General features: G+C 35.2%; 1 protein-coding gene across 1 annotated transcript; it reads right to left on the reverse strand.

Moving 5' to 3' along the window:
* Positions 1-8,952: 8,952 nt before the first annotated feature.
* zic1 (zic family member 1 (odd-paired homolog, Drosophila)) lies at positions 8,953-24,059 on the reverse strand. Its single transcript, XM_006637702.3, has 3 exons — positions 22,796-24,059; positions 22,157-22,320; positions 8,953-21,558 (listed from the first exon to the last, which is right to left on the reverse strand). The coding sequence occupies exons 1-3, from the start codon at positions 23,760-23,762 to the stop codon at positions 21,361-21,363; spliced, it is 1,329 nt and encodes a 442-aa protein (XP_006637765.1). The 5' UTR covers positions 23,763-24,059; the 3' UTR covers positions 8,953-21,360.
* Positions 24,060-24,610: the final 551 nt, after the last annotated feature.

A 24,610-nucleotide genomic window follows, 5' to 3' on the forward strand; every position in this document is an offset into this window, starting at 1 on the left:
AGGTGGATCCTTCCAGTCAGCTCTGTGGGCCTCATTCTCATCTGTGCCGACTGGAACAGATGCCCTTGAAAAATTCACTGTGAACATGTGACTGAAGACCTTGACTAAAGTTGAAGCACTTCCAGAACTCCAAAGTCATAAACCATCTTGTCTATTATGATAATTCCAATGGCAGTAACTAAAAACATTTTGCTGAAAATTCTTAGGATAATGAGCAATGCTAATGAAGGTAGACCCAAGCCAATCAAAAAAGTGAAAAATGAAAGGGAACAAGGCAAACAAGAATTGCACTACAGGCAATTTGAATTCCAAATGCATACTCTGTGTTTTCTAATATTGCTTTTATGGTCTGTTTTCAGAAGTGATTACATGCTCAAAATTTATTTTTTTATGGGTTTGATATTACGCAGGACACTAAGTAATGTTGTTAAATTCATAATTATAGAAAGTGGGAATTCACTGTTTTTGAAACCCCACAATACTCATCATGATATGATCTGAAATGTGTTTTCTGTTTCAGTGAGACACAATGTGTTTTTGGTTTGAGAGACAGTTAGTGAGACTATACCTTATGACGTCTGGGTGAAGCAGAATATGACACCAAAGTGGGTGTATGTTTCTGAAGTTTGTTAGCGATGAAGGTTTGCACAGACACGATGTGGAGCCATAAAAGTTACATGACTCTTAGAACTCCATTGATAAAGGGGATGACGAATAATAAATTATTGAAAAAAAAGGTGAGCTTGTTGAAGTACAACACAATCAAAGATAAACCCTGCAGAATCTCAGTAAAAAATCCTCAGTGGTTTAATCAGTAAAGGTGGTCTGTCAGAGGTTGAGGCCTTCGGTGCAGATATCACTTGTTTGAAGCTGGCTATGTTATGAGCTGACTGTAATCAGGAAATCCCAAGTGGTATTCCACAATCCTTTATTCCAGAAGGGGTGGGTAGACCTTATTTGACCCTGGCATACATATCCTACCATGCTAGTGTGATGTGCAGGAAACCTGCAATCTTTCTGTGCTGTGAGAAATACATCCCTTCTCTGCAAAATGCTAACTCTCTTATGGAACTTGTAATGTGGAAAATGGCAGATTGCCCTGACAAGTGTACATTTCCAAAGAAACTGTGCATGTTTGCAATCTTCTTGTGCTTGTAGGAGGGTTGAAGCAGTGGAGTTTATTGTCAGTTGGCAATTGCAAATGGTGAAGGATGGGGAAGGGAATCAAAAGAAAAATGAGAGGAAAGTATGAAGTATATCGGCCTCTCCCATCGTGTTTGCCAAACTCTATGACGTTTTCTGCAGTAGATCACTATATGAAAAATTACTGGTTGAAAACGAGGTGCTGGAGAGGCTGTTGTCCCTAACTTCCTGAAGTCACCCTTATAGAGCTGCCCTTTTTAGATTTTTCCATGCAGGGCCAATTGAAGTTATGCAGTGGATTACTTCTTTTAAAAAACAAAATAAATGTTTGGAACGTTTTGGTGGCTTCAAGTTTACCCCAAAGTTACTGGTGATGCGTGGGCGACACCAGGCTTGTGGAGAGCAGATTGTGTCTTGATTGCCAAAGACTGAAAGACTGCTGTGTGTATCAGTCAGGTCAGCTGGCATGGTGTAATTGATGTAAAACCACGCTGGTAAACATGGCATAGTTATCTATAATTGCTAAAATGTTTACAGATGTGCATAAATTAGTTGAGCATAATTAGCATTTAGAGTTAATTATTACTTTGGCAAGACCTTAAGGTGTAATGTATTATTAAAAACATTCTAAGGCGCCTTAGCCATTGAAAATGCTCTCTTGTTGATGTGACACATTAAAAATCCACTGAAGACTGGGATTAGTTTTATTCACTAGATCCTCTGGAAAAGGGTAGACTAAATGGATGAATAAACTTTACGTTTTAGAAATACCAAATGTATTCTACATTATAACCACAATTTATTTTCTGTTGTATCTCCTATTAATCTTTTCTTTGCAATATGTCAGTATATCCTTCAGTAATTTGATGCCATATCATGATTCCTAAACTGCCACAGATTCAGAATGAAGGAACAGTGTTCTGTGCTTTATGCAGCTTTGCATGTACATGTGAGATAGGAAGTTAAAAACAAATTGTCTTTGTTTACATGTCCTGTCTGCCTCCTGTCTCTAAGAAATGTGTGAATCAAAACCATACTTCATGCTTAAAAGAAAAACACACATAACTTTGCAGAAGAATATACAGCTTTTATTAAACATTAGTGTTGTGATAGCTCAATCATTAATATTGAAAAACTTGCAGTGCCTATGCCAATCATCACTACTTGGTATGTTTCTTGCAGTACATATCTCTTATTAATATTGATCAAATTTGTTTTGGTAATAATGATAACAATGAATTAGCAATGGCAGTACTAAATGGTGTCATTATTTTGTTTCAGTATTTGAGCTAGTGGCCACATTAATTTTACAGGATATGTTAATAGTGCTCCACAGTTATTGTAAGACTTTAAATCAAAATGAACTAAGTACAGCTGTAAAGAATTGAAAAGAAACACAATGTTTCAGTTGTGGAGCCTTCTTTGGAGCCACCAGAAGATGTTTCCACACAACACAAAACACAAAAACGTTGTGTTTCTTTTCTTCTCTTTTCAGCATGGAATTAACCTTTATTTGTTCCTTTGCAGCCTATGCATGCTGACACAGCTCCCTACTTCAACTACTATAGTATCTTATACTTATACTTAATAAAAACCTCACCTTTTCATAATCCAACTGTTAATGCATGTTAAAAAATAAATCAATAGCAAATATCTTTATATGTATAGAGCTTCAGTAGGTCCTTGATAGTATATTGGAGGGATAGCTTGTCCCTTTTCTGCACTTTTTCCAGTTAAAAATAAAGCATATTGACTTAGGAGCACTCTAGGATATTTACTTTAGTTGGACAGAGTTGCTTTGTTTTTCAATAGTTCACATTGTATCTTTAAACGAATGCACTTAAATTTAATTTAGAGAGAAAGTGTATGGAAATTGCATTTCTACATGCGTTTATAACTGTTAAATATATAAAAATGCAGATAATGAAATCTGGTGAGCCATGCATAATTTAATTCATTCAACATCCACAACAGGGTGCCTCCATGCTTACTTTGGGTTGTACACTAGGCATTATTTAATTTAAGGACCTCCTCCTTTACATAATAGCTGTTCTTTTTCATGAAACAACCAAGTATAGACTTTTTACATTATTACATTTCTGACAAAGATTAATGACTTAAAACCCCATGTTCATATGTTAATGTGCAAGGGTTTCTTTCATCTACGTAGTTTGTCAATACATTTTTCACTTGTCTCTCTTCTTTTATTTTTGGATTTCTTCTAAGAATCATACAAGGGAACAAAAGTTTTTTTATAAAGAAATGACATAATCCAAGTTAGGAAATGTGCAAATGATGAGCTGTTGATTCTTTAATCACAGAGCAGCATCTGCAAAATATCAAATAGAAGTTACAATGTGTAATATGTGGGGACACCCTTTTTCGTATGTCAAGCTATATCATGTTGTCACATTTCAGAGACAAGAACAAGAGGAATTGAGATTTGTAGTCCATTTCTGGCACAGAACCTGGTGCAATCATCCTGGAAATTACCTTACTGGCATACAGACCACAAATACCTAAAGGTGTTCATATCTAGTAATGAGCCACAATATGGCAATAAATAATTTAGGGGATACTTCCCTTCATTGTAGAATTTGTTAGAAAGCAAAACCAATATAAGATCAAGAAAATTAGTGCTGTCATGATGTTAAGTGCAATTATTTAATTTAGTGTTGATAATTTTGTAATTTATTGTTATTTGTGAAAAAGAAACAGAATCACAAATAATCAAAGCATTTCTTTATTCATTGAGAAGTGTTTTTGTGAAAAGAAAAGGTTCATCCAACGTCTACTTCCTTCTACTTTGAGTCTTTGCTATTAAATTAAATATACCACACAGCATTGTCCTTGATTATATTGTTTTTACAAAATGGTTCATGAAGTTCATTTGGTATAAATCACTGAAAGTACATAATTGTCTGTTACTCAAAGTAATACTTTACCACACTGGTGAAAAATACTAATAAAGTGTAGTAGTTTGTTCTGTATACGAACTTCCACATGGTCATTTGGCTTTTGCTGCTTTGGGTTGGAGTGAGTTCAACTTTGTACATTTTATGCCATTTATAAACCCACTTTAACGACGTTCCTTTCGTGTTATTTATGAGTCTGTGACTTTGTAATTTGAAGGCATTCATTTCTGGCATTCTGTCCTGGTGTTCAGATGGTTGAAACAGACATGGTGATTATCCTATCCTTTACTTCTCCAACATGTATACTCCAATTATTCCCTGACATTGATATCTCTATTTTACAATTAAAGTTTGTTTCATGCAAAATTACACTAAAAGAAGAAAATGAAACCTATGTTTCTTTCAAGTATTTTATTTGTAATGATTTGGAATTCCAGGTGAGTAAACAAAACATATAGGGCGTTATTTATTTATGCTGAATCAATGCCTTAAAAATAACACAAGACACCACAATTAAAATACTGTTATAACAAAGAGCATATTGAATTAAATATCTTAAAGATCCATGTGAAAAAGGCAGACAAACGTATTTAAAAGGATGACTTTTGGAAATGGGTTATTATGAATAGTAGTGACCCAAAACAACTGTAAGGGGTCCAGTCTGTTATTAGCAGTACTTAACAGATGACTCCAACATCTGAAGGTGTCCAAACACCTGCTCTGCAGCTTTTCTACAGCAGAGGTTTTGGAATTTGAACAAAAAAGGGGCACATTACTAAGACGGCCTCTGTTATGACTTTTGAGCTCTGAGACCAACCAGGGATAAAAGAAGTATAGAAATAGCAACACAAATAAATTATTTAATGGCAGGTCAAAGAATTGCAACATACATAACGAGCAGCCAAAGATTCCATAGCATTCGTCAGACAGTAACAAGACGTGTTCCCTTTAGGTATCTTGTCATGCAACAGTCAGCATGAAGAATAGAGAAGACTGAACTTGCCAATAGTCTGACCAAGCCCTTGAGCTGTAAGGAGATCATTCAATCCAAAGAGTTCATTTAATCCCATAAAACATATGCACATACATATTATTGACTATATTATGTGCTGTACATAAACACTAACTGATTTACTATCCTTTTTTATGAGACTAGTGTAATATACATGTATATGTTTCTTCCATTTAATGATAAAAAATGAACACCTAAAACCCACCCTACCCAGACAACCAGCACATGATATATAAATATACCATATATCATGTGCTGATACATTTATTTAATATATATCATTTATATTTCTGTCACTTGCAGCAAAGCTTTGGGTTGCAGTCCAAGTCTGACCAAAGCAGTGTAACATACTACACTCCTACAGCTGGACATCTTGAGCAGATGCCCCAGTGTCTATCAGATCTCAGAGGACAAAGTAGGCAGTGGAAAACCAAGTTGGTACTAAATTGAACATGCTGCACAGTCCCTGAAAGTAGAGAACAAGGAGTTGAGTAAACAGCCAGAATTCAGTCTTATTGCCAAAGCTTTGTTGTAAAATCACATGAAAGAAAACATACACCTGATAATTTGCTTTTATATTTCTTAAGAGCTATATAAAAATATTGAAACCATTAATATCAGTGCTAAAAAGAGTTGCATCAGCCACAGTGTTTTTTCCAGGCCACCGCTAGCTCCAATTGTTGTTTATACTGTATTATTAACAATATTGCATCAAAATTACGTGTAAAAAACTATGAAGTTATTAAAACTAAACACTGAAAAAATGTAAACTAGCAGTAGTAAACTGTAATCTTAATTTACATGTATATTCTTCATTTTATGGAATGACTTTGAAAGGTATAAAATTAGAGCACTTTGCACAAACGTGAGCATTTCTTTCCTGTGTGCGGCATTGCTGAATACTTTCCTTACACAGGAATGCATGCTGTTTTGAACTATATGAGAAATAAAGCAGCAGGACCAAAGGCTCAAAATAGAAAATCTGACTCAATATCAGGCAAATGATGGTTTTAGGTTAGCTTTTTTATAGGTTACATTTTCAACACATTCAATAGGGAGCTTTGAAGTCAAGGAAAAATGCATGCAATCAATATCATCATTCATTGTTTCAGTAGTTATGTGAAAAGTTTATTTCTATTATAAAGCGATTACTTGCTAGAGGCAAAATCTTAATTGTTTTATTTAGACAGTCAAATACAGTGTGTGTCTTTTTGATTATAGATACCAAATACCATTTTCCTGCCTTTATCATTGCACTTTAAAAGATGCAACAAAAGGATAAATTACACCTGTGGTGTTAAGTATCGTCTGAAATAAACAGTATTGTGCAAGCTGCACTGACAACACTTTAAAATTTTTCTTTGATTATTTTTGGGATCGACAGTCGTGTTAATTTTTTTTATTATTTTTTGCTTAGAAAGGGATCCACATCAAAAGGGAATATATCAGCCATTTAGCCAAAAAAAAAAGGTTTTAAGATGTCACATTGCATATTACAAACAGTTTCAGTAATGAATTCGAAAAATAAGTCACACTGCTGATGTTAGCCGATACATCTTCTTCTTCTTACTAAACAATGTGTGACACAAGAAGCAAAAGATAAGTCAGAATGATAAGGACTTTTTCAAGCAGCAGAACATGAGATGCTTTGAGGGACGGCAGTACTGAAATAGCCATTTTGATTTTGATCAAAGAAATATTAACAGAGCCGGAACAGCCAAACTCATTATGTTAAGCATGAAATTGAATATCAAATCACTCTCCTAAAACATTTCGTACCGGGAGGAATGACTCAAGACTGGCTTGGATTTTGTTTGAACACATGATCAAGGTGTCCATGCTTGAGAATAAAATGAAGCTCCCTTTCAAAAATAGCTTGCAGGAATAGTTCTCAGGTTAATTACTAGGACCTTCTTTCACCTAGCGGCAGAAATTCAATAAGCAAAACTTTGCAGTTTCCATTTGGTTGCATCAGTAAATCAGATTGTCTTCCTCCACTGCCTTTGTCTAAAGGGATGACTTGATATTGGTAAGGAATTTTATTTTATTGTTCTAAAAGGTTCCTTTATTTATGGTTGAAGACCAGCCGTTTTTTTCCAAATAATTAGCAGAGCCAGATCCGGATACTGATATTTTGCAGGGTATGGTTTTGTTTCCCTTTTCAAATTTAACCAGTGTGTTGTGTGAGTACACAAACCCATTTGAGTAAAAAACAAATGACTTACTGTAGCTTTTAGAAATCCCATATTCTTCTGTTTAAATTCAAAACCAGCTTCTGCCTCTTGGTTTTCATTAAAAGTTAAATTATTTATAGGCGTGCTATGAAAAACTTTGTTGTGAATCTCCCATCCTAATTTTACAAAAGTCTGCCAATTTCAGGGACTTCCTTTAAATAGTTTGTTCCAAATTCAGTGACTTCCTCCAAATGGTCTTTGCCAAATTCAGTTGTTTCCTGTCTTATTCAACATATTATCACACACATGAAGTAATGCAATGTGGTATTTAAAGAGGTTAACATAACCTCTACACGAGTAACAAAACTGGATTAAACAAAGAAATTTCACTCTCCGTATACTTTGTTGTCCTTTATTTTTTTCTTTGCACTGAGACTGCATAGCTAAATGAGTTTGTACATCTATTTGTCTCAGCAAAAATGGTCTGGTTAGCCAGACAACTATGCAGGTGCTAAAAACAATTAGTAATTAATTAGAGGAGAGAAAAGGAACAAAATAAATAGCAACCACCTGGACCAAGTGAATGTTTTTGGCTGATAATTATCAATCATATCCATGTGTTTGGAATTAGGAAGCCATTACAAGATTCCATGCAAATTTACTCAGTTCTGTTCCCTAAAACCCATATGTACTATAACATCTGCTGTACTGTCAATTTATGACACAAAATAAATAAATATATTGCGTACAATTTAAATTAAACAACAGTGTACAGGAACACATTTTTGTGTGGTCATTCTTTAAAATACAATTTAAGAATTGCCATTAAAATTGCTTCAGGCATTCATGAGCCTAAAACAATAGGTACAATGGTCTTCCAAATGTAATTTCTAATTTGCATTTACAATATGTTTTTCAGATTAGGTATCTTGTCAACATAGTTCATGACTGCGATCATGAAGGCAACTGATAGTTAAGCCTACAGTATGTAGCAGACACTGCTATACGATACATCAATGTAGAATTTGAGAAAAATGCAAAGTCCTGTCACGGTTTAGTCTTCCTTATTTCCTTTCTCATTTTCCTATTGAATTATATGAATTACATTTTAATTTATTGTATTTACATGTATTAAGAAAATTACACAATATATAAATGTTAAAAATGGAAAAAGAGATGTTTACACAAAATTCATATTTGAGGTAATTTGTGTCTGTGCAGACAGAAAATAATTACCTTGGAAATTACCACTTCTTTCTGCACCTCTATGAAATTTCATTAAGATTAAAGATGACATTTTAAGTAAGGGAAGGTCATCTAAGGACTGAAAAACAATTCTATGTTGGTAGCGTATATCATTTTTCTCAAATGAATGTTGACATTCTCGCATAATTTGCCTTTTAATCTTTAAACCAAAACTGTCCAAATACAAAAGCTTATGTCTACGTCCCTTTAAAACTAATTTTTGTTTTTATCAGGAATGTCTTTTTAAACAATAAGATCTGAAATAAAATATATTTTTAAAATCTACTCGTTTTTACATAAATTGACATAAAGTGAGATCAGGAGAGTGGGTTAACTTTTTTCAGATGATGACAGTTACTATAATAATTAGAATTTCTTTTAAAAATAAATCGTTTTTGTAAACTTGCACATAAATGTGGTGATTTTGAAAGTGGAACTATGAACATACCTGTCACAACTCATCTGTACAAAATCCCAATTTTATGGCACATCCCACGAAAACACACATTTTGATAGTGGTGTTATAAAATTGAAATCCAGGTGAGAGATTACTTTATTTTGAAAGTTTAAACTTGCTGTCAACAGAACATTTAATAACACTGTGGAAAAACCCATTCAACTGTCTGAATAGTTGTACAGAGTGCTTAGAATGTGTTTACTTTTACAAGACAAACTGCATTAAGCTTTCCAGAAAACTAATGACAGACTAAATCAAAAAGGCTGTTATTTATTTGGAGTTCGGTTTATGACAACTTATTTATTTAAATGTTGAACATATCTGTAACTTGATCTACACATACAGTATATAATATAGACATAATATTATGTCGGCATACTAATTCCATGCTTATCTATGAAACTACTGTAAAGTTGCAAAAGTGATAGACACAGATTTAGATACACATGATCATTCTATGTACATTAACATTTAACATGTTTTTTTCCTCTGCAAACCGCATGATAGAGCACAATACAAAGTTGACTAGGGATGAAAAAAGAATAGCAAGGACTGTACTTCCTTTCTTCTTTTTAGCTTTTTAGTGGTTAAAAAAAAAACAACAAAATGCCAGCATCAATCATGGATTAATTTGTTATAGCAAGTGTTCATTCAATCAGGGAAATTAGGAGCCTCTTTAACCTGCAAATGGCTTATCAAGGCAGACATCTTTAACCCCCAGCCCTCCTGTCTGAAAAACATTGACTCTGTCTGGGGAAAAAAAACATGTTTTTTTTATTTTAATGTGTATAGAGCCATCCCTTCAAAACTGTCAGTAAAATGTAAATAAAAAAAGAAATCCTAAAAAATAAAATACCACCCTTAATTAGACTTGATATCTACATTATCATCCTCCCACAAATAGGACCACTTTCTGTGTTGTGTTTCATCATCAATAGTATAATCTGAAATTCCTGGCTAGAAAATCATTATTCCAGAACAGGGAGACACAAAATCTGATTGTTTTCAAGAAAACAAACCAAAATTACAGACTGCAGAAAAACTCGGTTTGAACAACATCCATGAGAAAATGATCACCATTAATGAGAGATGCAGTCTGTCTTCAGTTTTATCTTTGTGTTTTTATATGACCCTTCAATAAACGTCTTTGAGATCTATTTACTTGAGAAACACAACCGACATACCCAACATTTGTAAATAATAGATAATCATAATTGAAAATGCAGAACACAGATACTATTTCTGGAGCTATATATTTTCATGTTAGAAAATATTTGTTTAGTGACCCATGTCAATATGGTCAATATTTACCATTTCTTTGTGGAAATATATACACTTTTTTCATCTGAACCTTTCATAAAATTATTTTTAGAAGAATACAGGAAAATGCATTCTGCTATCTTCCTGCAGAGTCAAAATTAAAATTAGGATAAATGCAACAGTGACATCTGATTGGAATCACATGACTTCCAAATCAGAAAGCAGAGATTGTGTAAAGCAAGAAAGCTACAGCTACAGTACAGTAAGTATGTGAAGACAGTAAAGGAAAATGTCTGAGCACAATTTTAAAAAGTCACCAGAAGAGTTACATATCCACTTTTAACACTTTATAATGTACAAATAGCAAAGTTAACCCAGCAAACCTTAACCAGATAGAACACATTGGAATACTCAAGAATCATTTTAATAAAGGGCTGGTTCTAAAACATCAGGTTGCCAACTCAAAATATTTTTTCAAAAAGGCTCCAAAAGACTGTCTGAAATGAAAAAAAAATACTGTGTAATGTGCTCTGTACCACTCATCATGGATTATTCCTTACTGACTTCAGCATACACAGACTGTATACCACTAAAGTGATATTTGAAAGCTGGAATTCTGAACCGACTGCTGTGAAGAGAGAGAGCCACAGTGAAGAAATGCTTGAGCTCCATATTTACAGTCCTTTGTCAGACCAGTGTAAAAAAAACAGACCTAGTAGCACTACGGAAATCTCTGAAACTAAAATGTTTGTTACATTTTTCAATTGCTGGATGAAAACTATAATATCACAATGTCTCCATGCAACATTCTTTATGATTCCAACTAGTAGCGCCGCCACCTGCTCCCCCTTAAAATTCTAGCTTAATGGTGCTTACCTCTCTCACACACATTACTTGCTATGTTACCCCTTTATAGAAAAGGTGCTGAATACGATCCTTATACTAAGAAAACCGATGCCCTGGTGTGAATCCAAAAGTTCACATCTGGCATTTGTTAATCATTTGTTAAGTTTCATTAAATAATCTGTGCTACTAATCTTGTGCCTGCAGACATGATGAGTTGGAGAGAAAATAAGTTGTATTATGCAGGTTATAGTAAGTTCAAGGTGAAGTTTATAGACAGATATGTATAGTATATAATATCTAAGGAGCCTGAAACACATGTACAGTACTTCCAAATCCTGATGCAGTCACTTTAAACAGAGCACATTTTTAAAAATAAACCAAATCGTTTTCTGGAAGATGTGATCACTAACAACTCGATTTCATTCAATCTCTTTAAGGATCTAGCTTTCACAAGTGACCATAGGCGCATTCTGTAAGTAGACATTGTTGTGTTAGCATTATTACACAAAATTAGCCTAATCTCACACACTCAAAAGACACATAGATAGCAAACATAAACTAAACTATAACAGTTAAAATCAATTCCATACTCAGAATTAAATGGTTCCATAACCTGTAAGAAAAATAAACAGAAACCTGTAACCTCAAAACTTTTGACACATATTAAAAATCTGTTCCATTTTCTTCTAATGTTCCCGGTTTTTGTGCCAGCCCTTAAAATTTACCAGCTTTATCTACTGATCAGCTAGTCTGGTCAAAATGAAGCCGAGAATAGGTGGATGTCCGCATTTGAGCTGTTTCAATTAAAAGAGGGTTTTGCAATCATTCCATGCCAGTTTCAGTTTGTAGTGCTATCATGTGGAAAATAAAACAAACTTGCCACAGAATGAATACCTACATACTGTACATATAAATGCTGTTGGGGATGAACCGAACAAGCATGAGCTCAATACAGTTATTCGTGTGTTTCAATGTTAAAATACACTCAGCAAGTGTCAAACACAGAAGAAGAAGCAAGGCTGGTTTTTCCGGTGTCTTTGAGGAAAGGCATATCTAAAACTATAAGTGTGATTTCCTCCAGAGAGTGATTTATAAATGACAAGTTTAGATGTGTGCACAATTCACTCCTCCTCTTCAGACCATCAAGGCTGTTCAGGATTTTTTTCTTTCTTCTTCCCCACTGTGCTTTCACCTTTTCCAACAAAGAGCACAAAATGCATTCTATGAAAGCAGAACTGTGACAATGTAAAACTAAGGTATGCCCTGCATACAATGAATGAAAGATTAAAAGGATGTTTTAATACCATTTCTAAAACAAGCACTGCAATATGTGTTTTAAATGGGTTATTGATGCATCATTTTGCCATTCTCAATTTTAATCACTTTGTCTTAGTGATTCTGTTGATGTAATTTCTTTTTATACTCTCACTTCACAACAAATCTATTAGTAATTGTATTAGAATTAGAATTAGAATTAGAATTAGTATTGTTACAACAATAGTATCATTGTTACAACAAAACCAGTATATTCCTGCGCAATTCTGCATGAAATGTGTACTGTCACCCTACTCGCAATTTGCCAAGAACACACATACACAAACTTCAATTTATTATTTTTATTAACATTCTACACTGTAAACATTTGTTTTTTATCCATAATCCACTCTTGAATACTGTATAGATATCACAGTATAGATATTTCTGATCAATCCCACTGTTGTTTGGTGAACCAGATATTATGTTTGTCCTTGCTTTCTTTTTAAAAATCAGTAGTTTGCTACTAACATTTTGTTTTTTCTGCTGCTGTGATTCTGTAATACACCAATGTCCTTTGCATTTCAAGCCTACTGGCTATTTTTAAAAAGGCTCCTTAAGACATCAGCTTCAGGCAAATACTAAATTTGCTCACTGACCTCTGACCATGGGGTCATCAAACCTTAAAACACTGACTAGCTTAGTTTCACTAAGCACCCTCCAGAGAACCCAAACAGGTGGACCAGCAGAAAATGATTCAACATCTCCATATCTTAATCACTAATCATTACGGTTTGTTTATGCATTTGCATGGTGTGAAGTGAAACAGTATAAATGCAAATTTTATTTAAAATTATTCATCAACTAAAGGAAAGAGACAGGAATATCATTCAGACAAAATGTAGGCTTTCACATTCATATTATAAGTTACCATTATTTTATTTTTTCTTATTATTAGAAATGGAAACATAGACTGGGTTATAAGTGCTTATCATTTCCTATGACGTGCTTTTTCACTGTAGTAACCTGATTAAGTAAAGTTTTCCAGAGCTTGAATGTTAATCTTATCTGTTGGATATCTTGTTTTTCTTAACTTGGTAGTTAGCACAAAAAGTATTTCTCACAAACAACAACCCTCACCACCAAAACAATCTATTAGCAAAAAGTAGATCTGAAGCATCTGTAGCAATTTACTCCACAAGTAAATGTATGTTCTAACTTCAAGCCATTATGAAACTGAAAAATCCCAACGAGTTTTCTATTATTGGGTTCAATGCACAATATTAATGAGGTCAGTGCTTAAGTTAATTGGAAATCAGTGTTCTACAATGGATATTTTTAATTATTAATGTTTATAATATTTATTAGTATTGTAAGTTTATTAAATTTAATTTTAGGAAATTATTGGTATTTTATTAAAATTAATATAAAACTCAAATGTACAGAAGACATTAAATTAGATACGAAGGTAGGCTTGTACACAAACATTTCACGGGTAAGTTCTTGAAAGACCTCATACTGCGAATTGGTAAGTACAAAATAGCAAACGTGAATACACTATATACCTTAATGAAAAGTTTCTTCGACCTAACTAAATAACAATGCTTTAAAATTCACATTATTAAATGAATAGCATCATTTGTAATTATTTGGAATAGCAATGATTTATCATACTTATCTGTACAGAAAGAGTTATGCCGCCTTTGTTAGAAATCTATTTATCTTACTTCAGAACATATTAATATTCAAATTATGTGTATTCTGTGACCTGTGTATCTTTGTCGATGAGAATAGATTCATTATATCGCATTATTTTCAAGGGTGGGGCATTAGTTTATGTTTTATTGTTTTGACATTTGAAAGAAGCCCTGGTCTCAGCCACTAATGTACAGCTTACACTGAGTCATCTTGCACGACTTGCAGAAATTAGGCTCAGTAAAAAGAACTTTTCCTATATGTGTCTCGAACTCGAACATCAGACTTGTAGAGTTGTTTTTTATGCAATGGAAAGAACTGCGAAGTAAGAAGGACATCGTTCTTCCCTTTACATAAAATATCTTTTTTCTGAGCGAAAACAGGCTGTTTCTCATCATTCCAAAGAGGTTTCAGGAACTGTTAGAAAACTTGTTTCTGTCATGTGACCGAAGTCTCGGCTCTTGTTATTTGTGTTCATGCGTATCTATCTGCAGCATTCCTGCGTCTATAGCACAGAAATCAAACCAAACCTGCGTTCCTTGAAATTACATAGCTATTACACATTTAAACAAAAAACATTTTAAGAAGGAAATAACACATTTTTAACATACACATAATGCTTTATGTGCTGATTTAAGTGCTCCAAGCTACTGCTTTACTTTCAGTTATTGACGTATTATTCTGATGAGCAGCAATTAAAAGAACAGCTGTCCACAAGCTGCTAACTTCCGTGTTATGTAAATAAACTACTACCCAACTTAATAAGATTACTTCTGACAAGCTAATAATAGCTAGATTTTACAACTAAAGAGTTATAGCAAATCGCTGCAAGATTTCACAGGTAGAGAACGTTCCTTTTCCAAATATTATAAGTATCGGCTTGCTAATATCGAAAAAATGACCTGCCGCATATTACATAAATAATTTAAAACTAATATAAAGCACTATACAACGTAAATAAACAACACAACTGGGCCAAGTAACACTGGGATATACTTAGACATTTCTGAACTAAAAACAAAACGCCAATATTGGTGAAATCGACTCCCATCTTCACCAGGAGCAATAAAATCTCCACGTCGCCAGGAATTCAAAACTGGACGGTAGAAATCTTACACAATCGCGTTTATCTTTATCGTATTGGATAAAACTCACTTGCACTACACTGAATAAACTCATGTTTAGTGTACCGGTCACAAACAACCAATTAATATGACCCCATTTAGCAACCCCGCAAGAAGACGCAATTCTTCGCAAATTCTCCATTGCCTGAAGTACATTGCAGCCCAAAATAGTCTTCAAATTAATGTCGCTCTGCATCCGTGACCATATACAGTACCGTAAATAAAGATTTACAAGAACTCTTGCATACCTACTCATGTATAATCTTCAAATCATGTCATGCAACTTCACGGAAAGCATTGTCTAAGCCTAGTTTCTGGTGATTCGGTGTCTGCAGCAGGTAGTCTGTATGGCGCTCTGTGCAAGAAGCAGGTGGCACAACGGTGAGGTAAAGCGATTTGGTTACACTTTCACATATCTCAAGTTCTCGTTACTGTTATCATGAGGGAAATTATGGTGTGGGGTGTAGTCTTTAATACAAAGGGCCAAGGCAAGGAAATATATTTTACTTTCCTAGGTATTGAGTGATTTGATGATAGGCTAAGGGTAGAGGGTATTATGCCTGTTTGGATCAGTACGTCTTGGCTGCAGGGCCAAGTTAAGAAAGCAAACTATGGAAAACGTTTAGACTGGCGTTTAAAAACGTCTTAGTATTTTTAAGAGTTTCGAGAAAATGGTTAATTCAAAATGCGAACATTTCTAAACCTGGTTCATCGATGGAATACACTTTTGGTGAGACCAGATGAATAGCGCGGTGCAATCACACGTTTTCGTGATTTCAGAGCGACAAAATATGAAAAAAAAATTGAGCTGCAGATATTGTGATTAATTTAAACCTCGAATTAATGGTTATTTTGCAATGTAGTTTATCCCAATAGTTTATACTGAAAAGAACAGACGCACTATGTTCCGATATGTTGAGAATATTTTAACACTTTAGCATGATGCATATTACACTCTACTCTTTCTGCTTTTCCACTGCTGTTGCTTAACTGTAGGAAAGTTATCTTTTCCATGCAGCGCGTACTCAACATCAGGTGCAAGTTCTCCAAGTTACACTACTGTCCTTGCTGTTGCAGCACTGAGGCCGACCTGTCAGACTCAAGTTGCGGTCGCAAAGCACACCCCTACCAGTCAGCTAAAGGTCTGCCGTATAAGAGTGACAAAAATGCCAACTACATTTACATTTAAGAAACAGATCTACACGTCCATTTCAAAACAGCAGCTGTACAAAACCCCCAAAAAGTTCATTCCGGATTAAACCTCAATTTCTGGCAAAGATATGCCATACAGATGAAGTCGAGTTATTCCGATAGAAAAAGGCTGTTAATTTACTAAAAAAATATATTTTCTCGGATTTAATCTACTTTAGTCTTGTACATGTATTAAATAATTACATTTTATTAACTCTCCTTGTATATTGCTGTATAATTCTGTATATGATATGCTCCTAAAACGTTTAATAAATAAATTTTAAAAGAAGCCGTCTCAATTTTTCCGGGTTCAATGTAGTACAAAACATCATCCATGCGCTCTAATGCATGTTGCGATTAACTGAAATTTCTTATTTGACTTATGCACAACTTCTGAATGTGTCTAATATAATCACCCCCCACAAATATGCAGACAAGTAGAACAGGGACAGGCAAACACTGCCAGCTGATACATTTAGAGGTACATTACTGCATTCTCACTTAGTTTCAAGTTACGTTCAACATCACTGCCAGAGTAAGGTCAGAATAAGTGCATCTGATTCCGTAAATGGTAATGGGTCAATAATTAGCTTGTCCTTGTTTAAAGACAGTTGCATATAAAAAAAAAAAAACATGTTGACTCGATGACTCGAAAGAGTTAAAAATCACCATTAAACTGATTCATGTGAATATATGAACTTATGAATATAAATAAGCCTATCTATAGACAGTTAAGATCACACACTTCTGATTGCCATCGGTAGTACTTCATACACGTATGAATTTAACGAGCAATAAACCAAACGTTAGGGTAAATAAAAGGCCTAAATAGCGTTTTCGGGTTACTCGCTATTTAGAGTGACAGTCCTGAGATTGCACATCGGGTGCAAATGTATGCAGGCTTTGTCTTTAAGATCAAGCTTAAAATTTTCACCTTAAAATCTAAAGAAAAGTTAAACATCTTCAAAAATTACAAGAGAAGGGAATTAACTGCGAAGGAAGATTTGTTTTTGTTTTTTCCAGTGCCCCCGCCAATAAAAACAGCATTACGGACTTCTGCCTACCTTGTATAATAAAATTCATATACTGAGTAATAGTTGCTCGGATTGCTACACTGACTTTGCAAATCCAGCACCCGCCCACGTACATCACATATTTGCTTCGTAAAGGCGGAACAGTATAGGCTCAAGTTTTAGTTTGCAAAGTGATTTTTTATTGTGTATGGAGTCAATGTTCTATGGCATGTTATTTATGGAGCTACTTATTTAGGAATTTTTCTAATCTTTGAACTGAGCCTTGGGGTGTGAACACGCACACGCGATTGTCATAATGGAAACCAATCCAAATACTTCGCGGTTAGTGTACATGCCGTGGAGAAATGACAAGTATCATAAATATTCATCTCGTAGCGGTTCGCAGATGAAAACTCACCGGCGCCTACGTCACAAAGCTTTTCACTATACACAGCTAAAAACTAGCAGATACGTATATAAGGCATAGATAGACACGCAGACAACAGAACAGGTGTAGCAGGAGACAATAACATATTATAAATATGTTGGGTTTTATAATCATTACATTTTGCACTTAAAACGCGTATAAAATGTATATACTAAATCAAATTTATATATTTGTTCTAATGGTATTCACGATTTTTCAAGAACTTCGTAAATGTCTTTGTGCTTTATATACTTAGACACATAAAAACATATATGGCGTATTTAAGTGATTTAAGATAAATGTTATTTTATGGCAAAAAGCGTTAAATATAATGCACTTATGATGACATATGCTGACTTTCTGTTTGAAACTAAGAAATGAATAACACTATTGTACTTTTGACCTTATAAGAAATAAAGATGGAGATCCTTTTGGAACATTTAAAGTTTTTTTTTTTAGTTTATAGAAAGGTTTAGATATTTGCTTCGAACTTTGTTGTCATTAACCATACTGTAGGCCTGTTATACACAATATTAATGTATTTGAACATATAAATGCTGGTAACTGCCTTCCTCGTCACTAAAACACCCATAAACGTCAAGGGGTACTTAATCTGTTGCTTCACACATTTGATGCATTTTAAGAAAGTACATTTTTACCACGAACAAAGGAGATTACATATTTCTTGGTTATAATAATGAATGTGAAAAGCTTGATCGCATTTTTGTTAAATGTAGTGAAATTCAGAGACGCATTAAAATGTTAATGTACATGCTTAAAATGAGGAACCATGCGTCCGATTACATGACAGTGTGAAGTTTAATATTAGTATATATGTTCTACGTCTAACGCAATACTAAACTAAAACGCTGTAAAGTAAATTGAGTTTTTTTCTGCCATAAAGAAACCGAGGCATTTCATTCTACAGATCAATACATAACACTTTCTATTGCAATCCCAACGGTGCGTAAATCAAAATTCGTGAGTGAACAGGAAGCAAGCCTTTTTACTAGACTATTTAGATTCTGCTAAATAGAGTCGAACAATCCATTTTATTGCCGTCATTCACATATTTCAAAACTTAATAGCCCATGAAGAAGAAAATATGAAAATATCACAAGGAACAACCGTTTACCTCATCGAGATGATAAAACACATTTAGGTAACTAACTGATCCGGCGAAAAGAAAATATACATGTACTCGCGAGCACACATCCACATATACATATGTTCTGTCTTATCAATATCACATTCTGATACAAAAAACACATATTTTACTATAATCTGTAACCTTGGGGGAAAGATTTAAATGAATAAATCTTTGAAATTGAATTTAGAAATTGGTTCTTTGAATCCTTATATCGTGTACAGAAACGTGAAATACTAATAAAGAATGTGGAACAAAATATTTCTTTAGAGATATAGTGATAAATACTTCAATACTGCAAGGTGGCGCTATATATTCCACGAGATTCAAAACAAATGAACCTAAAATTAGCTTTCGTTGTAGTAAAGCACGAGTGCATCTGCTCAGCTTGCGTGTAATTAAAGAAATAAAAAATAATTTAACGCCGGGACAAATTTTCTTTGTGCATTAGTTCTGATTTAACAACGCGATTCAAAGCTCACAAAATATTAAGGTATACTCTAAGGTGGATATGCGTGTATGTATATGCGGGGGGAAAACACGCACGCATACGAAAAGCGGATCTGTTTTAGTTTTTGTTTAAAGTGTAGGCTATACGTGTTTTATGTTATGTTTTATAAAAGTCGTTAAGTCTGTCAGTCTTGTCGGCGAAAAAATGAAGCTCGTGAAATCCATTCTGTGCCACCACACGAGAACTATCAGTGTTAGCCAAGCTCATGATTGCTGAAGTCTGTTGATGTGCTGTCTGCTTAATGGGGCGGTCAAGCAAGCTACAACGAAGAACAAAGCTTAACAGTTACTCCAACCGTTGCTAAGTTAGTAGTCGCAGTATTGTTGCAAATCTATCAAACCAAACAACGTGAAACTGATTTTGTTTTCAAGAAACAAGCGTTTAGTAGTTATTGGACAGGAGTAATCTGATTTATAAAAACCTTGCCATTTACCGCTTTTTGTTCCTGTACCAGGCCAGAAGAATGAATCTGATGTTAATTGTGAGCAAATAAAAGACAGACAGAATGGAAATCAAATTACTTAAAATAATTCGTTTTACTAGATTTGATGTTTTTTTTTTGTAGAAATCCAATAGGGACTGGTCAAGAGGTAATCGAGAAATGGGGAACACATCACAGAAAACAAAACAACTTCGGTTATAAACAATGTAAAAAAAATAAAATTCAAAACATGAATGTACGAAATTGTACCACATGATAAATAATTTAGAGGTGCTTAACCCACAAATTTTTATTATATGCTTTGTAGTAAAACTATATTAAAAACATATACTTTATAACAACAGTTCCAAAAATATAAATACTATCTACAAAGTGTCTATATTATTGCAACTTAATTTTGAAAATGAAGGAAAATGTGCATGTTATTTTTATGGTTATGTCTGCAAAGATTCAGTAAATTTATATTGCTGTAGAGAATTTCTTTCACAATTGTGATATAAATACTAATTGCGTACCATACCAATACCATCAGGGACTCCTACCAGTCATCAAATGTATATTTTCGTAGACTGTTCTGTAAGAAGCTAACAGACTCCATAATAAAACTGCTAACCTAAAAAAATACACTGAATTCAGCGAGGCTGTTGGGAAATAATGCTGAATGCCATTTCTTTGATTTTTTAAGTCTTTAATACTGTACGAAATGTAACCAAACAGTTTTGTAAACTAAATTTTACATACGAACGCATTTTCCCATAAATATCGAATAATTTCAAACAGGTGATACCGGCCTTTACATGCGGATAAATATGGAAAATTGAGTTATATACATAAAGTCATTTTGTTGTAATTGCCACGGCAATGAACAGATATTTTATCTTTTTATATCACTTCTTACATAAACAGATTGACACGGAGTTTCAGGCTTCACTATACGATTTATCGACATGACATTTAATAACAACAATTTACTGTTCTACTTAGACTGGACTTCGGGACGAAATGTTTGCACTGTATACAAAAGCACATTAATACTAATAGTCGGTTAGGTCGACGTGAAGACTGTAGTAATACAGAGTAATTCACATTTGGTACACATTAACTATAACATTCTTTTCAATCAAGACTATTAATCGCATTTTTTCTTTAAAACCATCTCATTTCCCATAAATCTAGAGACCACATTTTTCACAAATTCCCTTAAACTGTGATATAACTATTTACAAAATAAAATATTACATATTTAAACTAGTAAATCTTTATTTACAAAACAGGCCGCGACCCGCGGATACATGCAATTTGAGATCTCGTTTGTAATCTTTCAAAACCCTATAAACTTGGCATTCGGCCCTGGTACCTCGTCCATGCATCGCACATTCTTTGCTACACAGCCGTTTACAAAAGGTTTCGATTTCTTCGAGTTTTTCGGTCCACGTTTACATGGCGGCTTTTAAAAGTCTTTGATTCCAAGCAGTCCTAATTCTGCAGTCTTTTTTTAAATATTTTAAACGTACCATTCATTAAAATTTGATGACAGCGTGCTGTGACTGGATGTGTGATGCACTGTTGAAGATGCTGGAGATATGGAACTGCTACTCTGGTTTTCTGTCGAAGGCGACACGATTGTTGGTGGAGTTGAGGACTCGTACCCTGAACTGGCCGCGGGAGAAGGTTGTGATCCTTGTGAAGACGATTCGTGAACCTGTAACATACAGAAATCACGTTATTCTATCCCTCGCTGTTAAGATCTTACTTCAGCAGTTCTACGCTACTTCACAGTTTCAACAAAATGGGGAAAAATCGTTGTCCGTATTTTGTTATTCTCAAAGCTTCCAATCTGATATTTTGTACTCTTACAAACTACAGTTAATAAATCATTGACAGACGAAATAAACATCAATCAACTAAATATACATTCAATCCACTCACACCTAAATACGCGGTTCCTTGGGTGAGGTGGGTTAAAAAAAACAGATGAACAAAGCAAAATGTTCGAATAAGCAGTACAGCGCATCAAAGGTTGAGTCAACGTTAAATTACTGAACGGCTGAACTACCCTTTTACATGACTTCCTATAAAATACGCTTCAGTGTTCATATTCAAAAAAACAAACTGCGAATTATCATTTTCTTATTGTTCATTTCTAACAGCACTACAATTTCAAACATCCGCCAGCACTTGGGTTCAGTTACTGCAAATTCCGTTCACAACAAACAGCAAAATGCCCCTCCTGTTTTGATTTTTTTTACTGCGTAAAACCACTCACACAAAATATAATTATTATTTAAATATAGTTTTACCTTCATGTGTTTTCTGAGGGAACTGGGATGGGTGTATGACTTGTCACACATTTTGCAGAGATACGGTTTGTCAGACGTATGCACATGCATGTGTTTCTTACGATCGCTGCTGTTTGCGAATCGCCTGTCGCAGCCCTCAAACTCACACTTAAACGGTTTTTCACCTAATACAAAAACAAATTGTATAATTCCAGTAAATTAGGGGAAAAAAATCACAAACATTATTAGACAGCATATTTACACTTAGAAACCGATTTTCGTTTAACTAACAAAGCTTTCGACTCATAAATACAATAGCCTGTTCGAGATACATATAAAAAGAACATGGTGTTATGTAACAACCTACAGTATTAACATTCCTGAAGTATTTTACCTTTTAACACGAGCAAATAGAAAATACAACTGTGTACTTTATATCATGTTAATAAATATTTTATTCTAAGGGTCAAGTTGCAATGTTTTATTGCACATAGTGCGAGGAACTCAGGTTACAGTACGCCACTTCTCTTCTCATTTCAAAACAACAGCCTTGGTGAGTACAAATGCAAACAGACCAACCCCAATAACCATAGCAATAAGTATAATTCTCAATTATGCACCAATGCAACGTGAAATATTTCAGGTAGGTAGTTCTCTTACCGGTGTGAGTTCTTTTGTGAATCTTAAGGTTCTCGGACCTCGCAAACACTTTGCCACAGCCAGGGAAAGGGCAGGGGAACGGTTTCTCGCCCGTGTGAACTCGGATGTGGTTTACAAGTTTGTACTTGGCTTTAAAAGGCTTCCCTTCTCGGGAACACTCTTCCCAGAAACAGATATGGTTCGATTGTTCTGGTCCCCCAACATGTTCCACCGTGAGATGAGTGACGAGCTCGTGCATCGTGCTAAAAGTTTTGTTGCAAGACTTTTTCGGGTTTGTCAGCTGCTCCGGTTCTATCCATTTGCAGATGAGTTCTTGTTTTATCGGCTGCCTCATGTACCGAAAGAAGGCCCCTGCCCCATGGTGGGCAGCCATGTTCATATTCATAGGGCCATAACTGTGCAACTGAGTCGAAGCATAGTGGTCGGATCGGGGGCTTGTTACCTGGCTGTATTGCTCTGCTCTACCATACATGTCCCCGGAAAACCCCAAGCGCATCTGACTGTTCACCACGTTCGGAGACGCGTGAGTGGTCGCCTGCTCGTGCAGTCCGGGGAAAAGTAGGTGTCCCGTGGCATCTGTGTGTCCATGTGGCCCCGCAAAACTTCCCGCCGCGGAAGCGAAAAGGCTGTGCTGCGCGCTAGCCGCTTCTCCAAAACCCCGATTTCGAAACAGAAAGTCCCGGGTAGAATTGAAAGCCGCGGTGGAGTAGGAACTGACATGGGTGGGGTGGTGGTGGTGCCCCAGAGCGGCGGCCGCGTAGCCAGGCGCTTGGGACGAAAAAGCCGTTTGGCCAGAAGCAAGATCGTGGGTACTGTGGTTGATTTTAAAAGCGCCCATCCCATCAGCAAACGGATTTATCCCCAACCCCACTTCTCTGTCGGTGACATCGCCTGTTGAGTGATGTCTGGAGGTGCCGAATGTAGTCACTCCTATGGTAGGGTACTGTGGTCCTGCGTCCAAAAGCATCTTAACTTTGCAACTGAAACGTCTGCGAGAAAAAAAAATCAAAAAACGGAATATTCTCAGCCTTTCTCGGGGAGAATTATATGACTAACCCTTATGTGAGCCTGGCAAACTCCCCTTGCAGGTTAAATTTTATTGTGGAAAGGATTTTCCACCTCTCCCTCTTCTTAACTGCAAACGCAAATCATGTACAATATTGTCTTTTGCGGTTTATCTTCCTGTGGAGAAACTTTCACCTCCTCAGCCAGGCGGTGAGCTCGAGACTGATAGCCGCAATCATTCCTGCAGATAAATGAATTGAAAAGACAACACCGTCCCCCTTGATGAATGGGAATAGAGCGGGTGCGTCACGTGAGAGAGTGTCCGTGCTCCCATTCGAGAAGGCCTGCTCCCCCTACTTACAGACACTCACCAACTAACAGTTCACGGGGCTCCAACTCCGGCGTGATTGGTCCGTTCACATCATCAATCCCCAGGTATTGTAAGGTAGTTGACAGTGATTTTGGTTAGTGGGGTGTACACCAGGAGAAAAGTTGTGAAATGTGCACGCAAAATATCTAAAAACAACAGAAAGACGTCGTTTTTTTTAAAAAAAAAAATGGCTTAACCAAAACCGTTGGTTATCAGTACAACCTTACCGGAACTATTGCACGGTGTATAAGTCGTATTTCGCTGATTTTCATTTGGTGCAAAAATTAAGCTAATACACGGACCTCTATTTAGTTCAAAATTAAATTTCAACAAAGAAGTACAGGCTAGTTTATAGTTCACAGAGACGCTTTGTGCGCTATGTACCTACAACAGTATAAAAAAATCACAGTCTGAATACCCTCTCGTTTTTTTTTTCTCAA

The sequence above is a fragment of the Lepisosteus oculatus genome, chromosome 13 (assembly GCF_040954835.1).
Source record: "Lepisosteus oculatus isolate fLepOcu1 chromosome 13, fLepOcu1.hap2, whole genome shotgun sequence".
NCBI lineage: Eukaryota > Metazoa > Chordata > Actinopteri > Semionotiformes > Lepisosteidae > Lepisosteus > Lepisosteus oculatus.